At 34.6% G+C, this 22943-nt stretch overlaps 1 protein-coding gene across 13 annotated transcripts in view; it reads left to right on the top strand.

Annotated features, from left to right (window-relative positions):
- ZNF644 (zinc finger protein 644) overlaps positions 1–22943 on the top strand; it is a 105853-nt gene that overhangs the window by 66625 nt on the left and 16285 nt on the right. For 7 of the 13 annotated variants that reach the window (XM_012434248.3, XM_012434249.3, XM_064372603.1 and 4 more), the window contains exons 3-5: positions 12608–15639; positions 15823–16428; positions 18375–18497. The exons of 5 other annotated variants lie outside the window; for them this stretch is intronic. In XM_012434248.3, the coding sequence (XP_012289671.2) occupies positions 12608–15639; positions 15823–16428; positions 18375–18497 (3761 nt within the window). The remainder of the gene's footprint in view (positions 1–12607; positions 15640–15822; positions 16429–18374; positions 18498–22943) is intronic. One more of the 13 variants, XM_064372607.1, reaches the window with a different exon arrangement.

The following is a 22943-nucleotide window of genomic DNA, read 5'->3' as shown; positions in this document are numbered from 1 at the left end:
AACCTGACCAGATGAGAAGTTGCTTCTCGAGCAAAGAAAGTGGTTTCTTGAGAAGGAATCTACTCTTAGTGAAAATATTGTGAACGTTGTTGAAATGACAACATAGGATTTAGAATATTACATCAACTTAGTTGATAAAGCGGTAGCAGGGTTTGAGAAGATTGACTCCAGCATCAAAACAAGTTTTACTGTGGGTAAGATGCTATCAAAACAGCATTACATGTTTAGATAAATCTTTCATGAAAGGAAGAGTCAATGTGTCAAAATTCATTGCTGTCTTATTTTAAAAAGTTGCCAAAGCCACCCCAACCTTCAGCATCCACCACCCTGATTGTTAATATAAGGCAGAAATCTCAGCAAAAACTCACTGAATGCTCAGATGACTGTTAGATTTTTTTTAAGCAGTAAAATATTTATTAATTATTTTATTTTGAGACAAAGTCTTGTTCTGTTACCCAGGCTGGAGTGCAGTGGTGCCATATTGGCTCACTGCAACCTCTGCCTCCTGGGTTCAAGCAGTTCTCCTGCCTCAGCCTCCCGGGTAGCTGGGATTACTTGCCCTCACCATCACACCTAGCTAATTTTTTGTATTTTTAGTAGAGACAGGGTTTCTCCATGTCGGCCAGGCAGGTCCCACTCTTGACCGCAGGTGATCCACCTGCCTCAGCCTCCCAAAGTGCTAGGATTATAGGCTTGAGCAATAAAGTACTTTAAATTAAGATATATACATTGTTTTTTAGACATAATGCTTTTACATACTTAATAGGCAATAACAGTATAGTATAAACATAACCCCAGCCCCCTTTTTTTTTTTAAGTTCCTGGGTACGTGTGTGGGATATGCAGGTTTGTTATGTAGGTAAATGTGTTCCATGGTGGTTTGGTGCTACCAACACATCACCTTACATGTTAAGCCCAGCATGCATTAGCTATTGTTTCTGATGCTCTGCCTTCACCCCTACCCCATAGGCCCCAGTGTGTTCCCCTCCCTATGTCTATTAAACGTAACTTTTATATGTACTTGGAAACCAAAAAAAAAAAAAAAATGTGGCTCATTTTATTCCAATATTCACTTTATTGCAGTGATCTGGAACTGAACCCACAGTATCTCCGGTATTCCTTTAATTGGTAAAGAAGGTGACAAGTCACTCATTTTATTGAGGCAGAGATGTTTGATAGTTCGTGTTGCACAATGACCTTGCGTGTCATGGATATTTTATGAGATACTATTTTTTCTTAAGGCAACGTTGTGACCGAACATGAGATAGTCTGATAGCATGAGATTAGTTGTTGAACATCAGGAGCTGCTGCCTTTTTTTTTTCCCCATCAGTTTAATTGTTGTCTCTTTGTAGGTATTCTTTTTGTCTGTGACTGCTTTAAGATTTTTCTTATTGTCTTTTTTTCATTAGTTTTCCCATGATGTATCTAAGTATAGTTTTTAAATACTCAACTCAGAGTTCTAGGTGCTTCCAGAAGCTTTGGCTTGATGTGTTTTGTCAGTTTCACAAAAATTCTCAGCCATTATTTCAGAAGTATTGCTTCTGTCCTATATTCTCTCTTCTTTCCTTTTGGGATTCCAACTAAATGTTGGAATGTATGTGTGTTCTTTTTACATCAGTTTCAGCTCTTAGTCTTTCTCTATTTTCCATCCTTTTGTCTCCCCTGCTTCATTCTGTATACTTTGTTTTAACCTTTTTGGAGTTCACTAATTATGTCTTTAATTGTATCAAATTTCTGCTTTGTTACATAGTGGCCAGAGCATATGGTCTACGTGATTTCTGTTTCTGTTGGAAGTTTCTCAGATTTTATAAATGTTTTGTGTTTTGAAAAAAAGAATGTCTAGTTGTTGTATAGAGCTTTCTCTATGTATTTGATCAGTGGTTCTCTTCACATACCTCTTAAAATAATTTTGGAAAACTGGCATTTTTAAGTTGGCATCTGACATTTTTGTCACAAGTGAGAATTACATGTTTATTCAGTATATTGTATGCATAATTTATATCTCATTTCTTCAGAATCTTTGCACTGTAGATTTAATTCATTAAGGTTACAGAAAATTTCTGCCATGTAACATTTAACAAAGCCAGTCTTCACAGCTAAATTAAGGTGACCCTTTGTCAGTAAAAACCTGGCTTCATTTTGTAAATTCAAATGTATTTGTCTGCATCACTGTTGATGACCTTTTCATTTCTAAATTTTAATTCTAAGACTGGGAGTCAGGGAGAGGAGTGGAGAGAGAAAAAAAAGGAAGTATGAAGAGAGAGAGGCAAATACTGGAATCTTCCCTTGAGTTGTTTTTTGATTTACTAAGACTATGTGGTCTTCAAATTTTCCTATTTTCTGTTTTGCTGCACTGGCCTTCTGCCTAAGGAGCTCTGTATTCTCAAACCTTTTATTTGGTTCCCCAAAGGTTTTTACACACTGGAGCACTTCCACAATGCTAAGATTTTGGGCAGCTCTCTTCCTGACTCTTGAGGTATTCAGTTAGCAAGATAGACAGAAATCTGTGCCTTTGAAGCTTAGTTTTAGAGGAGGGATGCACAAACTACAACCAGAGTAAATAAATATATTGCGTAGTGTGTTAGAAGGTGTTAAGTGTTATGAGGAGGGAGGAATAAACTAGTATCAGTAGATTTGAGAATGTCAGCAGTGTGGAGAAGGTAAGGGAGTTTGGGGTGTTACTTTAACTAGAGTGGTTCGGATTGGCATCGTTCAAAAGATAATGGTTGGGCAAAGTCTTGAACCAAGATGAGATAGTTTGCTATGAGAATGTCTGGGAGAAAGAGCATTCCATCTGTGGAATAGTCAATGCTAAGGCCTTACGGTAGTAGAGAACATATTCAAGAATAGTTGTGACTACAGCAGAGTGAATGAGTTGGGGAGAGGAGTAGGAAATGAAGTCAAAGAGTTACTAGGGGGTATCTCTGCAGATCCTTACAGGTCATTGTAAGGGCTTTTCCTTTTTTATCTGAGAAAAACAGGAAGCCATTTTAGGGTTTTGAGGAACATTATCTGTACAGATCACTCTGATTGCTGTGTTGAGAATAGATGGTAAGTGGGTAAGGATCTATCCTTGTACTAAGACCATAGAAGGGAGAGATAACAGTGGTGAGAAGTTACTGGATTCTGGATATATTTTAAAGATAATGGCAGTAGGAGTTCCGGATGGTTTAGATATAAGGTGTGAGTAAACAAGAACAGTGAAGGTTGCTCCAAGTTTATTGGCCTGAAAAACTGATAAAGATGAGGAAGACTGTTAGATATGTGTCTGGGAACCTATCTTTCGTACAGTGAGAGAAGGGTGATCTTTAAAACAGAGATGGGTAAGAAGAACTAGAGTATTGCAAATATAACATTCAGATCAATTTTAAGGAAAGAGTACATATGGAAGTTGAGGAACTGGAAATTAATACTTTACCTGCATACTCCTTGAGAAAAATGTCTGTACTTTCAGGAGCATACATAGCCCAGTTTGAAGACCACTGTTCAGATCAACCTTACTAATTACGTTATTAAAATCTTCTATATTTTTCTTTACTTTTTAAGTCTGCTTGATTTGTTAACCTTTGGGAGAAGCGTTTAAAGCCACCCTCTGTGGCTCTTGATTTGTCAGTTTTTCTTTGTGCTTGTAAAAGTTTATTATTTTTATATTTTGTAGCCATTTTGTTGTGTGCCAAGAGATTCATGAATATCTCTTTATGGTGGATTACATATTATGCTTTACTAATTTATAATGTTCATCATTACCAGGCCTAGTACTTAATATCCTCAGATTCTATAAACTAGTATGTTTCAAGTAAAGAAGCACAATCTGCTTTTGGGAGGAGGCTGACAAAACACTTTGAAGTTAAAAATTACTAACAATGACAACAACAAAGCACTGTTAGCTCTACTTTTTTGAATAAAAAAATGAACAACAAAAAGAATTCAGGAACTGTGTTTGGTGGTGTAAGCAAACATATTCCCTAGCCCTGTACTGGGAAATCCTATTGCTAAAAACACGCAAATTTAGCTGCTGACTAAAAATCAATAACATACATTCAACCCTGGAAATCCTTGTGGGATTGGTTCCATGACCCTGCAAGAATACCAGACTCCAATGGTGCTCCATACCTTTATATAAAATGGTATTGTATTTGCATATAACCTGTGCACATCCTCCTGTATACGTTAAACCATCAATATATTTCTTGTAATACCTAAAACGGTGTAAATGCCAAATAGTTGTTATACTGTATTGGTTTCTTATTTGTATTTTTTATTCTTGTAATTTTATTTTTTATTTCTTTTGATCTGAGTTTGGTTGAATCTGAGGATGCAGAACCCACAGATAGAGAGGGCCAACTATATTTTTGTTAAGACAATAATGTGAGAGCAAAGCGTGCTAAGACATTTGGTTTCAAGAAAAGCAAATTTCTTGTATTTGAATTATTACCATCCTAAATTAAGATAATTGTAGAATAGTGATTATCTTGAAATATTTTTCTTAGATGATAATTGGATTCTTTTTTATTTCAGAAAAATAAATTGAGCAAGGATAATAACATTAACAAGAGTTCACATTTAATATAAAATATTTTTTTGAAGTAAAACTTTTAGTTTTGTTCTTTTTAGTCCTCAAAGATGTTATACTTTTCCATGTGAATATATGGAATAAGTATAGTCAAATATATAAATGTTTAAATTCAAATATATACATTCAGTATATAAATTTGAATTTACATAGTAGAGTTTGAATGTAATGCAGGTGAGAGGTTAAATACTCGTTATAGATTATTAGATTTGCAGAAATTTTTTTACAATTTAAATCCCTCCTTTCAATAAATTAAGTTGTAAATCAGTGAAATAATTCAATCTTGGATGTCATATTATTCAAGGTCTACTTCTATTAGACTTTATTTTATATTTTCTAAATATGTGACTAAGCAAATTAATTTATAGAACTTTTATAATGACAGATTATTAAAATCTACAGAAGTTTAAGAAACCTACATACTCTTAAATAAAATCTGTGAACCTTTGAATTTGAAAAACTTAACTAAATTGCTGGGACATTAGAAGGAAACTAGCATACATTCGTTACGTTTCAAGCATCAGGCTAGACATACTGGTAAGTGTTCTGTTGGTCATCTTTTCCCAAAAAGGAAATACAGTTGACTCTTGAACAACATGAGCTTGAACTGTGCAGGTCCACTTAAATGTGGATTTTTTTCGATAAATATAGTTGACTTTTTGTGTCAGTGGGTTCTGCATCCGCACCCAAACCAAATGCATATCAAAAATACAGTCTTAATGGCATATGAAACCCACATATAAGGAGGGCCTGCTTATTTTATCCATAGATGGTGCCAAGTGCGGGGACTTAAGTATGCTTAGATTTTGGAAACCACCAGGGTTTTAAAATCAATCCGCCGTGGATACTGAGGGATGACAGTAGTTTCATCTGCATTAACAGTCTGTTCAGGCACCAGTCATCTTTTCAGCTGTTGTAAGGAATCCCTTCAAAGCCACCGTGTTTTCATTTGCAGTCATGCCACTAACTTTGATGTGCGTACTATAATTTGCCTTGATGCTGTGGAATATACATGGTTGGGGCAAAAGTTTCATTAACAACACTTTGAACATTCTTAGCTTTTAAGTTCTTCAACAGATTCCTAGCCTTTCCTGAATAAACATTAAGCAAATAGTTATCTGACTTGATGCTGATTCTATACTCTAAAACTATTCTTTTGTTATTTATTTATGTCTTGATAATTGTTGTGAAATGTATCAGTATAGTCATTTTTTGAATGGTGTAATTGTCTTTACCCTTTAAATTTATTTATATTCTGAAGCAGTTTATTCTATATATGCATATGTGGAATATATGCATATTTACCTCACTACTTTGAGTATAATTGTCTCTATTTTCATGTATATATCCTGACTTACAATGACAGTGGTTCAATTTTGCGATGGTGCAAAAGCAGTGTGCATTCAGTAGAGATTATATTTAATCTTTTCTTTTCTTTTTTATAAAATTTTTATAGACTGTGTCAGATGATTTTGCCCAATTGTAGGCTAATGTAAGTACATTTAAGTAGGCTAAGCTACAATGTTGAATAGTTTAGATGTATTAAATGCATTTTCAATGTGATGTTTTCAATTTATGATGGGTTTATTGGTAGATAATCCCATTATAAGTAAAAGAGCATCTGTATATGCTTTGTATTCCTAGGACTTTTAACACTCTCGCTATTCTTGCATTTATTAGACATGATGGTTTAGTATTTATATAACATTTCAAAACTGAACACAAACAGCAGACCCATCATAGATTAAAGAATACCAAAAGACTCAAAATAAAATGACAATTTATGGTATAATACTCTCTGTGGAGGGCAAAGTTGACACACTGCCTCTGGAGTATGGGTTTGACACACTTTAGCTACATTGGTTTCTTTGAAAGTTTCACAGTTAATGATTTGAACAGATATGTTTCATAGTGAACTGACCCATGTTAATTACACAAATATGATCAAACTGGTCTTTTTTATATATATGTTATCACTCATTTTAAATGCTTAAATGCTTGAATTTGCCTTGTTGGAGCCATGTACATATGTCATTTACAATGTAAGCTGAGGCCATCATTTATTCTAACTACATGACAGTATAAACAACACAGCAGTCATTAGGTGCTATGACTTACCACCCTCCTTTGGTTGCAGCTATAATTTATTGCCTGGCTTCTTCCAGTTGCAAAATTCTTCATTAGGAAATTAATGTTTGATTAGTGAATATCCATTTGATTTTCTACTACTGTTGATTCTCATCGTTACATAATTTTACCATGTCTTAAAAGTTATGTCTTTGTAGGGCCTCCCTGCCCTACTTGCCTTCATCCGCATAGTTACTTGCTTCCGTTTACCATATGGGAGCTTCTTTAGATGTGTCAGATCATATTTAGTATTTAGTTTACTTTGCAGTAAGAATGATTTGAGTTATTAGATATTTATGGTCTGGTACCCAACTTTGTAACATCTTTCTATTAAAAAGTGAGGATGGGCCGGGCGTAGTGGCTCATGTCTGTAATCCCAGCACTTTGGGAGGCTGAGGTGGGTGGATCATGATGTCAGGAGATCAAGAATATCCTGGCCAACATGGTAAACCCCGTCTCTACTAAGATACAAAAAACCAGCTGGGCATGGTGGTGCATGCTGGTTTTTTGTATTTTAGTAGAGGCTAGTGGCTACTCAGGAGGCTGAGTCAGGGGAATCACTCGAACCCAGGAGGTGGAGGTTGCAGTGAGCCAAGATTTGCGCCACTGCATTCCAGCCTGGAGGCAGAGCAAGACTCCATTTCAAAAAAAAAAAAAAAAAAAAAAAAGAGGATGGTACATGGCATTAGGAACAAAGCTGTTCAACAGGTTCAATGTAACTTGTTTGCTTTATTTTTTTTTTTTTTGCAATTTGTATATCAAACTCAGTGCCTTTGTTGTTGTTGTTGTGTTGTGTTTTGTTTTATTTTGTTTTGTTTTTTGGTATTACCAAAAAGGAAAATAAAATCTCTGGCTGTTACATTGAGTTTTTATGATACAGATAAGCTCTGTGGCAGTATGTTGGTCATTTAATGCCATATTTTCATTGTTCAAAAATCAAGTTATCGACAGATCATAAGTTAACTAAAGGATTATTTCAGCTAATTGTGAACTTAGAGAATATTTTTAAGGTTCAGTAGTATAATTCTCTGGTTTTTAGCTCATTATTTCAAATAATGTTAAATGTTAATTATGTAAAAAACAAATACTAAATATTTATAGTACATATTAGAAACAACCTTAGAAATCATCTTATTCAATCCCCAGCTCCATATTCCCATCTGCAATGTTCTTGACTACTAAGTAGTCTAACCTTCTGAATCATTTTATTATTTGGCTTGGTTTTAGAGTCAGTCTCATGCTGGATACCCTTATAACTGTTCTGTATTTTTTTTAGTGTTTCTTCTTAGTGTGACATCCAGAATAAGATATTACCTGGATGATATACTCTGTCTTCTCTTGAATTGTGCACTGGGTGAGAGTTAGGTATATATGTTTGTACACTGTGTATGGTATATATAGGTTTAAATGCTGCAGTAATTTTAGACATAGTATTTCAGTTAATTAAGATTTGTTTTGCAGTTAGACTGACAGTTGTGAATGGTTTTCTCTTCTCGACCTAATCTCATACATTACTAACTGAAGTTGTCATGTGTTCTCAAGGATAATTTAAATGAGCATAGGGTTTGTGAAAACCTGACAGATCCTAACTATAACTCAGCTAGTGGGCAGCATTATAACTTATTTATAGCTGTGTAACATAGTGATTAATGAACTAATATACAATGAGGACAAATTGTACTATATTTTTGCATGAAATTATACTATACAACAAAGGTTGGCATTATGTAATAAGTACCCACAAAATGTTAACCTACTTGCAGTAAATACAATTAATAATATACATAAAAGAATGAAATTAAGCTAATTTTCTATCAGAAAAGAATTGTTCATGAACAGAAAGTGGACAGCATAGATTGGATGACAGGAAGGTTGTATCTAATCTGAATTACTGAGTGACCTAGGAAGCTTGCTCAGAGGGATTACAGAATAATTATGTTAATATGCAATTATCACCTCATTTCTTCTATAGTAACCTCAAGATGTAGTGTAGTGAGGGTGTTATAGCAAGTGCTGATAGTTTGCAAAAATACTGATGTTTGAGATTTCTGAGACAATAAGTCTAGCTTGAGGCATATAAGTGATGATCTGTCATCTTGAAGACAGATCTGACCTTTGTGCAATTTTTCGATGCTCACAGTATATAACTAGAGGCAGTTATAGCTGTAGAACTCATTATGATTTTCTAGAAATTGAAATATATTTTATGTAGATTTAAAGTTCTGTTTGCAGCTTTTTAAAAAGGTGTGTGAATTTTTTTAAAGAATATTTTAAAATTCACTTAAAAGAAAAATTCTATGATTATATGGGGAAGATTTAGTAATGGTGTCTAAACATTGTTTAAAAATCTTAATTGATACAGCTAATTCATTGAATCATTGAATTAAAATTTAGGGAGTCCAAGCATCCATTTATTTATTTTAATTTATTTCTTAGCTTCTGTTTTTAAAACTTAATGAATAATGCCTACCTTCAAATATGTTCCTACTTTGTTATAGTAACCTAAACTGGTGTTGATATTATATATACATTTAACTATACAAAGGTAGTTGAAAAACTATTTGAGATGGTGTACATTAACTCAGGTCAAATGCTTTCTTGCCTAGATGCCACATAACCCAACATGAATGTAGTAAAATAATTTTTGATGATGTTAAAATTCTGTATCCATTACTCAGTGCAGCAGATTTTGATGATCCATTGTTCTGCATTGTATCTCAATACAACAGCTATGAGTCTTGAGTACTATTACTAAGAAAAAGTATATTTGAGGCATTGTATAATTAGAATATATTCTGAACATTTTAACATTTTAATTAAATTAAAACATTTAATTTACTTTTAGTAAATACAGTTAATAATGTACATAAAGGAACAAAATTAAGCTAATTTTCTCCAGTAAAGAATTATTCATGAACAGAAAGTGGACAGTATAGATTTGATGACAGGAAGATTGTATCTAATCTGAATTACTGAGTGACCTAGAAAGCTTCCTTGCTGAGTCAACTTTTATAGATGCAGAAGTTAATGTCTTTTATTTTTGGGTAGAGATAATTATTAATTTGGGGGTAAGTAAGCCATATTTTATTATGTGGATGTGAAGGAAAACTTTCATTGTTGAAGACTTCATTTTATATTTTAATAATATTTAATTGATTTTTTGTTAGATGTGTTTTGTAGATAAAATACCTGTTATGCACATATTTTTTTTATGTTTTTGAGCAAAACAATTTGATATCTTCAGAATGTCAACTTACAAAAAGCTCTTATAAAGCTGTTCTGGTAACGAGGATGCAGTCTCCAAGCTGATATGATGTTCACATAGTTTGTCACCCTGCTGTTCAGGGGGTACCAATGAAGTTGTTTTAAATGGGAAGCGTCTGTTCCATTTCTAAACCTCTAACACCAGAACAGATGGGTGGAACATAGAACATGGAAGGTTTTACCTCTGAGGTGGTAACAGTGAAGCCACTCATTAACACTGAATTTACCACTTCGTTAGCAACATTGCTTCCTGTTGAGAAAAACTAATATAGGCTTTCAAATTGACTGAGCATATATTTGTCTACCTCTGTGATTATAATAAGTGGGAATGGAAAGGAAAGTAACTGTCTTTCAAGCTAGTTTTTTTGTCGTTCATTTCAGACTTATGAGATTGTTGCTATTGAAGCATTTTACATTTTCTACCTAATTTAATGAGAAATATCAGGATTGAATAATAGTGTAGCATTAAGGCTTGCTTTTCTTTCCCTTGACATTTGCACACCCTTTCCTAACACATGTTTATGTGCTGCCCATTTTTAACTTCTGTGTATGTGATGTAGAGACTCCTGCTGGGTGATGCATTAGCACCATTTTGGAGTGATACCATTGAATGTGATCTTATTGGAAGTCTATTTTTATTACCACAGAAGTTTGCCAATCTCAAAACAGAATTCTAAAACCTATGAGAGATGGAAAAATGATTGTTGGTATAAATAACAATGTCAAAGATACAGTAGTAGATATTTGTTGTATTAAAGAACACATTTTATGGAAAGAATAAGATCAGATTATAAGTGCTTGTTCTAAGTTATAAAATAAGGAAAAGGTAAGAATTTTATTATCTTGAATTAGATTTACTGTTTTACAAAGCGTGAAATTGGTACCCTTAAAGGATGGTAGAAATATTGGACTTCATTGAAGAGGTTTTGATTTCTAAATGTTTTAGATTGTAAGGTCCTGTTGCCCTAAAATAGTATTACTTGTTATGCAAATTAAAAATACTATAAAAGAAAAACGTAAAGGCTTCATTCTTTATCTGAGAGAAGGAACCTAACCTGTCTTGTTTACCATTATATCCATAATACAGGATCAGTGCATGCCACAACTAAGTACTTAGTAAATATTTGGAGAATGAATAAAGTACAAAAAAGGAAAAGAAATATGGAAGCTTATGCCAATTCTTCAATTAGTTAATACCTGGGGTTACCAAATAGCAAGTTCGTTCAGTTGTACATGAGTGTTATTGGATATTTTGAGGACCTTATTATAATTACTGAGTTAATAAATCAGAACCTGATGGAACTCGTATTTGAACAAGTATCCAAATTTCATAGGAACAAAACTCTTCTTACACTTTAGGAACTTTTACTTTGATTTTGAAATTGTGTTTTTTATTATTCCAATACTTACTCAGTCCTTTATTCAATAAATATTTCCTGAACACCTACGCCAAGTGATGTACTAGGTTCTAGAGATATGATAGTGACTAGGTTGCATTCCTAGCCCTCAAGGAGCTGACATTCTTTGAAGAAGACAGACACTTCCAATGTGGCCATTTCTAAGAACAGGAAAAGAGCAGAGTGCAAGGGAACTCTTCATAGTAGGGGCAGTCGTTACAGTCATGGTATGAATGGATCCCAAACATTCAGAAATACTCTTTCCTTTAAAATATTGTACTGTTTTCTCGTAATTATTAAATATCTTACCAAAAATGCCTAGAAAAGCTTTATCTACATTTTATATGAAATAAATTTAAAACATATGTTTATGCTATTTTATTGTAAAATGTGTTAGGCCATTGCATTAGACTACCAGGTCATAAATGGGATAACTGCTTTTAGAGAATGCCTATAATTTGGGGCCTCACATATGAAAGTTTGACATGAAACTTCATTAATTTTAACTTTAGTAAAGTTAAAATTTACTAAAATTTAGTTAACTTTACTAAAGTTAAAATTATGGTTAAGGTTAATTTGAATAAGGAATGAACCAATCTATGAATAAAGCATATTTACAATTGATAGAATGTTAGGAGAGTATTAAGCATCTTGAGAGCAAAGCAGTCTTTTAAAAAGTACTATTTCATACATAAAACACTGATGGTGATAGCAAATATGTTCATTCAAATAAAGTTATTTACCGAATGGTGTTTTGTTACCTTCCTTCAGAAATGAACTTTTAAGTGACAAATCTTTTACTTCTCTGCAATATTGATAGTTTAAATTATTCTCTAGAGTAGAGTGACTGCCTCTTAAGTCAAAGAATTTTCTTTGTATTAGCCATCTCTACATGAGGTTTGAAATTTTTTCAGTCTGTAGCATATTTACATTGTGTTTGTGTGTGTGTGTATGCGTGTGTATGTTGCTTTTCCCTAGTGTGTGTGTATGCTGCTTTTCTCTAGACATTTTGTGTATATGACGTATTGGATTGTTGTCATTGCCTAGCATGAAAAACAATATTAACCTTTAGATGCTTCTTAAATATTTCAGTGTTTGTGTTCTTTCAGTCTTGGAAAATTATTAGGATCTCAATATAAAGAATAGAAAATTAAACGAATAAAAATATGTACTTTCAACTCTCCATACATTCAAATAGTATTTTTTTCTTTCATGCAAATCTAAATTTCTTTTTTCCGTTTTCTAGACTAAATGTGTTAAATGGGCTTGCCAACAATATGGATGATTTGAAGATAAACACCGATATTACTGGTGCTAAAGAAGAACTCCTAGATGACAACAATTTTATCTCAGACAAAGAGAGCGGAGTTCATAAACCAAAAGATTGTCAAACATCATTTCAGAAAAATAATACATTGACTCTGCCTGAAGAACTGTCAAAGGACAAATCTGAAAACGCCTTAAGTGGAGGCCAGTCTAGTCTGTTTATACATGCTGGTTCTCCTACTGTTTCTAGTGAAAACTTTATCTTGCCTAAAGGAGCTGCTGTTAATGGACCAGTTTCACACTCCTCCTTAACTAAGACTTCCAATATGAATAAAGGCAGTGTTTCATTAACCAGTGGACAGCCTGTGGATCAGCCAACAACGGAATCTTGTTCAACTTTGAAGGTAGCAGCTGATCTTCAGCTGTCTACACAGAAAGCAAGTCAACACCAAGTTTTATTTTTGTTATCAGATGTAGCACATGCTAAGAATCCCACCCATTCCAATAAAAAACTACCTACCTCTGCTTCGGTTGGTTGTGACATTCAGAATTCAGTAGGGAGTAATATAAAGTCAGATAGCACTTTAATAAATCAAGTAGAGGTGGGTGAGGATAGTGAAGATGTATTGGTAAAAGATGGTTGTGTCAATACATTAACAGGAATTTCCTCAGGTACAGATGGATTTAGGTCAGAAAATGATACAAACTGGGATCCCCAAAAAGAGTTCATTCAATTTCTTATGACTAATGAGGAAACAGTAGATAAAGCTCCACCTCATTCTAAAGTAGGTCTAGAAAAAAAAAGAAAGCGAAAAATGGATGTAAGTAAGATAACTCGTTATACTGAGGATTGCTTTAGTGATTCTAATTGTGTACCTAATAAATCAAAAATGCAAGAAGTGGACTTTCTAGAACAGAATGAAGAGCTGCAAGCTGTAGACTCACAGAAAATTGCATTATCAAAAGTCAAGCCTGAATCAACTGATGAAGACTTAGAATCTGTGGATGCTTTTCAGCATCTAATTTATAACCCAGATAAGTGTGGAGAAGAGAGTTCACCTGTTCATACTAGCACTTTTCTTTCTAATACCTTAAAAAAGAAATGTGAAGAGAGTGATTCTGAGTCACCTGCTACTTTCAGTACCGAAGAGCCATCATTCTACCCCTGTACAAAGTGCAATGTGAATTTTAGGGAGAAGAAGCACCTCCACAGGCATATGATGTATCATTTAGATGGGAATAGTCATTTTCGCCATCTTAATGTTCCAAGGCCATATGCTTGTAGAGAATGTGGACGGACATTTCGAGATCGCAATTCACTTCTAAAACATATGATTATTCACCAAGAGAGAAGACAGAAGTTGATGGAGGAAATTCGTGAATTGAAAGAACTTCAGGATGAAGGAAGAAGTGCACGATTACAGTGTCCCCAGTGTGTGTTTGGTACCAATTGCCCTAAAACATTTGTGCAACATGCTAAAACCCATGAAAAAGATAAAAGGTACTACTGCTGTGAAGAGTGTAACTTCATGGCAGTGACAGAAAATGAATTAGAATGCCATCGAGGCGTTGCACATGGGGCAGTGGTAAAATGCCCTATGGTCACTTCTGATATAGCCCAGAGAAAAACACAAAAAAAGACTTTCATGAAAGACTCCATAGCAGGATCATCAAAAAAATCGGCTACCTACGTATGTAAGATGTGTCCTTTTACTACTTCAGCCAGAAGTGTTTTAAAAAAGCACATGGAGTACTTGCATTCATCATCATGCGTCGATTCACTTGGTAGTCCTCTTGGACTTGATAAAAGAAAAAATGACATCCTTGAAGAACCTATAGATAGTGATAGCACTAAACCATTAAGTAAACAACAGTCAACCACATTTCCAAAGAACTCTGCTTTAAAACAAGATGTGAAGCGAACATTTGGATCAACCTCACAATCAAGTAGTTTTTCAAAAATCCATAAGCGGCCACACAGAATACAGAAAGCTCGGAAAAGCATTGCCCAGTCAGGTGTAAATGTGTGCAATCAAAACAACTCTCCGCATAAGACTGTTACAGTTAAAAGCAGCATTGACCAAAAACCCAAGTATTTCCATCAAGCAGCAAAAGAAAAATCTAATGCCAAGGCAAATAGCAACTATTTGTATAGACACAAATATGAAAACTACAGGACGATCAAAAAATCAGGTGAATCATATCCTGTGCATTTCAAAAAAGAAGCTAGTTCATTAAATTCTTTACACCTGTTTTCATCATCAAGTAATTCTCACAACAATTTTATTTCAGACCCTCATAAGCCTGACACGAAAAGGCCTGAAAGCTTCAAAGATCACAGACGTGTAGCTGTAAAGAGAGTAGTTAAGGAATCTAAGAAAGAAAGTTCTGTTGGAGGGGAAGACTTGGATAGCTATCCAGATTTTTTGCATAAAATGACTGTTGTTGTTTTGCAAAAACTTAATTCTGCTGAAAAGAAGGATAGTTATGAAACAGAAGATGAAAGTTCCTGGGATAATGTTGAATTAGGAGACTACACTACACAGGCCATAGAAGATGAAACCTATAGTGATATTAATCAAGAACATGTAAATTTATTCCCTCTATTTAAGAGCAAAGTGGAAGGTCAGGAGCCTGGAGAAAATGCTTCTCTTAGTTATGACCAAAATGATGGCTTTTATTTTGAATATTATGAAGATGCTGGAAGTAACAACTTTTTGCATGAGATACATGATCCTCAGCATTTAGAAAATGCAGAAACTTCATTGTCAAAGCATAGTTCTGTTTTTCATTGGACTGATTTGTCTCTTGAGAAGAAATCATGTCCTTACTGTCCAGCAACATTTGAAACAGGTGTTGGGTTATCAAATCATGTCCGGGGGCATCTTCACAGAGCAGGATTAAGCTATGAAGCCCGTCATGTTGTATCACCAGAACAAATAGCCACAAGTGATAAAATGCAGCATTTCAAGAGAACTGGCACAGGAACGCCTGTTAAGCGAGTTAGAAAAGGTAAGTTCTCCATGGGAATGATTTGGGCTAATAGGTCTGTGTTCTAATTCAGAGGATTTAAAAGTTTTGTTTGAATTTGGACTTTATTAGAATCATATAATTTTATGTTTCAGAATTAACTCATTTTAGGGTGGTCAGTTTATTTAAGAAATTCTGATATTACTCTTAAAAATTTTTTTTTAGCTATAGAGAAGTCTGAAACCACTTCTGAACACACTTGTCAGCTCTGTGGTGGTTGGTTTGATACTAAAATTGGATTATCAAATCATGTTAGAGGCCACTTGAAAAGACTTGGAAAGACCAAATGGGATGCTCACAAATCTCCAATCTGTGTTCTGAATGAGATGATGCAAAATGAAGAAAAATATGAAAAAATCTTAAAGGCATTGAACAGTCGTCGTATTATTCCCAGACCATTTGTAGCTCAGAAACTTGCATCAAGTGATGACTTTATATCTCAAAATGTTATACCTCTCGAAGCATACCGAAATGGCCTAAAGACTGAAGCTCTGTCAGTGTCTGCATCAGAAGTAGAAGGGCTGAATTTCTTAAATGAATATGATGAAACAAAACCAGAACTACCCAGTGGAAAAAAGAATCAGTCTCTTACACTCATAGAACTTCTTAAAAATAAAAGGATGGGAGAAGAAAGGAATTCTGCTATTTCTCCTCAAAAGATGCATAATCAGACAGCAAGAAAGAGATTTGTTCAGAAATGCGTTCTTCCATTAAATGAAGATAGTCCGTTGATGTATCAGCCACAAAAAATGGACTTGACTATGCACTCAGGTAAGAGGACGTTTATGACTATCCTATACACAATTTAAATGTATTTAATTATAGCTTCTTTAATGGAATATGTGTGGAAAACACTTTCTCACAATCTTCTTGCTTAAGCTGCTTTTTTTTTTTACAGAGCACAGATTGGTTATTCTGTCATTTCTTTATAACTCATCAGTTGAGGTTCCTTAGCACTGAGTTCTCTGTGCCTCTTTTCTTGGTCTGAATGTAAGGTGAGAACAAAAGCAAAAGAAAACCACACACATACACACACACAAAAACAACAAACAAAAAGCTGATCTGTAAAAATAAAATTTGCTGTGGCTGGAGGATGATTGTGAATGGGAGGTTGGTGTTCGAAAGCACAGCGTTATTGAAAAGGCATACCTCTGTCGTATTTTTGCCAGTGCTCCAAGGTGATCGTGTTTTCAAGATTTAGCTGTTGGTTTTTCCACTGCTTAGTTGAAACAAAACAGATTCTTAAAGCTGAATGGATTGGTGTCTGTTGTGCTTAACCTAAAGAAGCATCTCCTTCTCCAATTCCTTATTGTATTGTGGGATAGTTTGGTTTTGGAGAACAGTTGTGAACATAAAACATATTTGTTTGGGGTTTTAGGTTTTAAAATAGTGCTCTAATGGAACAGAACAGATGATTTAGCTTAGTGCTTGTACACCAATAGTTTTTCTTTTGGGAAGGAATATTTTGTATGTATTGGCAAATAATGTGGCAGGTAAAGTAGCCAAACTTTATTCATTATTACCAAGTCTGGTTTATACTTTTAGACTAGAAAAATTTTAAGTGTCTTTTCTAGATTCCTTTTTGAAGATTAAGAATGTTGAAGGTTTATGTAAATGGTCTCATGAGAGATATAAGTTGAATGTGTCTGAGGTAATAGTAAATGGATTTATAACGAATAAAATGACTGTAATGTTGTTTATTTGCTTTGGGGCAGACATTGTCATATTCCAAATAGTTGTAATGCAATTTTGATTTAAGGAAAGATTACTTTGTATTGTAAGTGGTCTGGAAAACAATTTATCTTATATGAGGTTCTGTTTAATACAGCTTTTTCTTTCGAGTAAAGAGTCTCTGAAAGTCATTAGCTTTCAGTATTCTTTCAGAAGGATAAAACGCAGGGATGATGTGTTAGTTGTGTTGACCAAGGCGTAGTATACTTCAGAGATGGAAAGCATATTTGTGGCTGTCACAGTAATGCTGAAGAAATCAATTGAAATGTGTTGGGGAAGTGAGGATTGTCTGAGAAGTTAGGAATTTCTTATTGTTTGAACATGTTTTCTTTCCTGTGATGACTAAGATGTTAGCTTGTTGATCATTTATTTAGCACAAAGATTTTAGCAAAAAACTTCAGATCATTAACTTTCATTATTGACTGCGCATTCAGAGTAATGAACATAAAATACCCTGAATAAAATGTTGTGTCTAACAGCTGTTCAGTGGTGTGTTTTACCACCTTTTCTCCCAGCCTTCATCAGAAAGCCTAATTTAGTATTGAGACTTTTACGGTTTTGTGGGTAAAACACTTTAATTACCACTTTGTCAACTAGACTTTTAAATTCTTTTTATTGGTGATGTTGTAAGCTTTGAAACTTCTCAACAGAACCATGGTGTTCAAATCACAGGATTGCATTTTAGTAGGTTTAAGAAATAATCTGCGTAACACAGAAATCTGCAAGAAAGTGATAATAGGTGTTATATCCAGAGGAGCTCAAAGGTTTAAGTCACTCCTCTTCTACCTTTCCAGAGAGCATGAGATGGCTCTAAATACTAACTACAAACTAATAACAGTTAATTTCCCCTCCTTATTTTAAGTTAACGTATTTCATTGAACGTTTTTAAAACCATCTTTATTGTGGTGCTTTTCTACACTCTTTAAGCTAAGAAAATTTCACTTCTTGAAGTGAGAACTGGATTATAGTTTTCTTTTGAATGATAGGTATGCCTGTGAAGCTTAGAACATGTGTGCATTGCAATACGACGTTTACAAGTGCTGTTAGCCTGTCCAACCACTTACGCGCTTATGCACGAAAGAAGAGTGCTGGACTTTTGACTGGTACAGGTATGTTTGAACAGATACCACAGCAAGTCTGTTTGATACAATACACTTTTTTTCCCCACCAAACTGGTGTTAATTCAGATCATATTTATAACTTTCTTTGGTAAGCTGCAGTTGAGTCTGAATACATTTCTGAATAAATTTCAGCAACTTGTAAACTGTTAGATATAATTCTAAGCACGTTAATCTTTTTCCTTTGGCTCTTGTTGACTTAATTTGGGGAAAAAAATTAACCCAAGAGGTGTGAAATTTTGAATCTACCTTAATCCCATTTCTTTTTTAGAATACTATTTTTGATTTTTAAATTTATTTTAGATTCCAGAAAAACACCTCTCTTTATAGTTCTAGTCAGGCACAGTGGTGTGCCTTTATAGTCCCAACTACTCTTGAGGCTCGCAGGAAGATCACTTCAGCTCAAGAGTTAGAGGCTGTAATGTGCTGTGATTGTGCCTGTCAATAGCCACTGTACCCTAGCCTGGGCAACATAGCATAAAAAGATTGTAGTTCTAGCTTGGGGAAATCCTTTATTAGAAAAGGAAATTATAGGGAAATTCCAAAATGTAGACTTGATTAGAAACCTAAGCAAACTAATGAATTTTCATTAGTCTATAGATTAGATCTTTGAAGGGCAAGCCTTAATAATGGCTTTATTGACAAGTGAATAGATTTTTAATACCTTTTAAATATATTAAGGATTAATAAAATTAGCTATGCACATAAGTGTTAACATGCAAATTTCTGTGTTATTTTTGGTTGGTTAGCCCAACCTTGCAGATACCTCTTAATGCTGCTCATCTGTGAAAATTTTATTAGTTTACTTATATGTAATATGCTTCTTATAACCTGCAAAATGCTTTGCACTTCATTTGTAGTCTTTTAAGCTACCCTGCTTCAGCAAATCTCATTTCCCTCACATCTTAAAATATACCCTCTTTTTGACATAGATCTACATAAATTCTTTTGCCTAAAATTCTCTTTCCAATCTTTTTATTTCTCTTGCTCTTTTTTAGATCACTGCCTCCTGCTTTCTTCTAGTTGTTTCCCCAGCTTTTTTGTTCTTCCTCATGTCCTATAACTTACATCCAATATGTTCTTGCTGCCAAAAAAACCACTTATATTTATACTAGTGTCTTTCTTCTGCTTCTTTGCATTCTTCCTTAACTTAATATACAAATGACCAGGGATGAATGTTGACCATTTATATTAAAAGGAGAGGAGCGGGGTGAGTTTTAGTCTACTAGATTAGTCCTCCTACTCTGAGATTATAATTTTTATATACTCTCACCTCTATCAGGCTTGGCAGGTGATGGCAGGCATTAGAGTTGGGGGAAAATGAAAATAAGAGACTGTACAAATGGGAAATCGTTATTGTTACCATACTTGCTAACCTTTATTGAACATTCACTGTGTGTCAGGCACTATGCTATGCAATTTATATGCGTAACATTTAATCTTTACAACAACTATACAAGTTGTAGGTACTGGAATTCTCTTCCATTTTATAGGAAACTAAGAGAACTTAATTTGCTTGAACTTACACAGTTAGTAAGTAGCAAGGTTGAAATTCAAATCAAGACTATTTTACCTAATCTTAGTTTTTCATCACTATTCTCTACCTTATACAAGTGGCCTATTTTTGAATTTCTTATTTTTAAAATAAGGAATTGAAATAAAAATAAGCAATTGAAAATTCTGAAATGAGGGTGGGTTTATTTATTTATTTTTTTCATTTTTTGAGACAGAGTCTCGCTCTATTTCCCAGGCTGGAGTACAGTGGAATGATCTTGGCTCACTGCAACCTCCACCTCCCTGGTTCAAGCAATTTCCCTGCCTCAGCCTCCCAAATAGCTGGGATTACAGGTGCACACCACCACGCCTGGCTAATGTTTTTGTATTTTTAGTAGAGATGGGGTTTCTCGAACTCTTGACCTCCGGCAAGCTGCCTACCTCGGCCTCCCAAAGTGTTGGGATTACAGGCGTGAGCCACCGCGCCTGCCTGAAGGTGGGTTTAATATGGGGAGTATTCTGGTGAAGACTGAATAAATAAGAGTCTAATTAGAAAGAGCAGAGATCCAAGAGGTGCTTAGGCCTAGATTAGACTTTAGAGGACTTAGTGTTCCTTTCTCATTATTCAAGTAGATCATGCAGATATCTAACAAGGCAAGATATCTCCAGCCCAGATTTTGTTAATCCTTTAAAAAAATCCTTTTACTTCATCTGAAAATTCTGCAAAACACAGGGTTAATTACTTATAAATAGCTAGTAGTAAACCTCCATTTACCAAGAATGCACTTATGAATCATTATCTAAAAAATCTTCATTGAGGGAAAAGTAATGTGGGATGAATGGGAATATATTTAGGTCCTGAAGAATAAAAGAGGGTGTTATTTTAAAAATACGTTTAATTAAGTGCTAACCAAAACATTAGAAGTACTAGGAAATAGAAAGTGTGTGTTTGGCAGTCCTAGGCAAAGAAAAGGAAAATGAAAAGCTGAAGAAAGTCTAGGGTCATATTTTCCACACCCAATAGCCACTTTGGAGAAACTTTAAAAACTTATGCTTCTTTTTTTTGGAAATTCTGAAACATTTTTCCCTCATTAAAAAAAATCTTGATCAGTAGAGCTGTACAGATGTCTTCGCTGCTTATTTATGCCAACTAAGAAGTTTTCATCAAGCTTTACTAACTTTTTTTATTTTCCAAATGGAGAATTCTGTATGATATTTATGAACTCCACATACCTTTTTTTTTTTTTTGAGATGGCGGCTCACTCTGTTGCCAGGCTGGAGTGCAGTGGTGCGATCTTGGCTCACTGCAACCTCTGACTCCCTGGTTTAAGTGATTCTCCTGTCTCAGCCTCCTGAGTAGCTGGGGTTACTAGGATGCCCCACCATGCCCGGCTAATTTTTTTATTTTTAGTAGAGACAGGGTTTCACCATGTTGGCCAGGATGGTCTCCACCTCCTAACCTTGTGATCCGCCTGCCTCGGCCTCCCAAAATACTGGGATTACAGGCATGAGCCACCATGCCCAGCCAAACTCCACATACCTATTACCCACCATATCAGTATCAATGTTATAAAGCAGTGGTCCTAATAACCTATGGCCCTAGAAGGTTCCATCTGGTTATTATAAGTGATTAATTAATTCGTATGAGTAACAGCCATCATTTTTTCAAGAATAGATGATCTTTTAGTGAATAAAATGCAAATTCATTTTTATAAAATCTTACCTTAGTATATCACAAAATTGGAACAATGTAAAGGGAAAATAGGAATAAAGTCTCTCTAACCATGTCTAGTATGTGTATTTCTAGTTTCAGCAGTCTTAATTCATGTGGATTTTAAGTTGTGGGTGCACTCTTGAATTCATGTGGATTTTAAGTTGTGGGTGCACAAAGGTGAGACACCCCCAGACTACATGGTAAAGACCTGCTTTTAGTTACCTGTGATAGAATAAACTTTCAAGCCTTCTTCGAAGCTACCAGCTCCTGGTCTCTTCTGTAGGAACTGGTGACCTTTTGAGGGAAGAAAAATATTTTAACTTATATTTCTTCAGGTATCCTGAATACACTGAAAAGGATATACCTCTTCTTCCCAAAATACCTGTTTACTGGTGACTTAAATACTTCTGATATGATGGCTCTCAATCTTTTTTGGGGTCACCAACATCTTTGAGAATTTCTTAAAAGCTATGGGCCCTATCCCAGAAACATGCACTTATTCATTCTCAGATAAACATTTTTCTGTGTATAGACTTTGCATATCTCCTGAAGGCTATCATCAGTTCATCTGGTGGCAAATTGAGAAAGGAGAGATGCCAAAATAAAAGGAAAGTAGAAATAGAAGTAGGAATCAGAAGCCCTAAGAAGTGTTTTTTTGTTGTTGTTTTTGGTTTTTGTTTTTTTTGTTTTTATTTGAGCGAATTTCATAGTAACAAAACTAATTCTGTGGTCATAAATGTAAATTAAAATATATCTTCCCTGATATTTGTAAAAGGAACCAATGGAAGAAATAGGAAAGGTTTAGAATTGAAGATTTGGAAGAGGTAACCATACTTGGGACAGTTAAATTGTCATAAAATAATAATTTCACAAATTAAAGTTTTGCCCAGAACTGTCCCAGTTTATCTTCTGTTGGGTAGGTTCAAATAAATTGTTTAATAATTTTTATGTGTCTTCACTTGTAGATAATTTATGAAACTGTTTTACTCCCCTCCCCACCGATCAATCTTTAAATAGACTAGAATCAAAGGGTTTATTTTATATCCTATGTTGTAAATTTAAGGCAGACTTCTTATTTAAGAGTTTATTCCAGCCAGGTGCAGTGGCTTGCAGCTGTAATCCCGCACTTTGGGAGGTCGAGGTGGGCGGATCACGAGGTCAGGAGTTCAAGAACAGCTTGGCCAAGATGGTGAAACCCTATCTCTACTAAAAATACAAAAATTAGCCGG

Source organism: Aotus nancymaae, unplaced genomic scaffold (assembly GCF_030222135.1).
Source record: "Aotus nancymaae isolate 86718 unplaced genomic scaffold, 86718_ANA_hifiasm-v0.15.2.pri h1tg000007l, whole genome shotgun sequence".
Taxonomy (NCBI): Eukaryota; Metazoa; Chordata; class Mammalia; order Primates; family Aotidae; genus Aotus; species Aotus nancymaae.
This window is presented reverse-complemented; position numbering and strand designations above follow the sequence as displayed.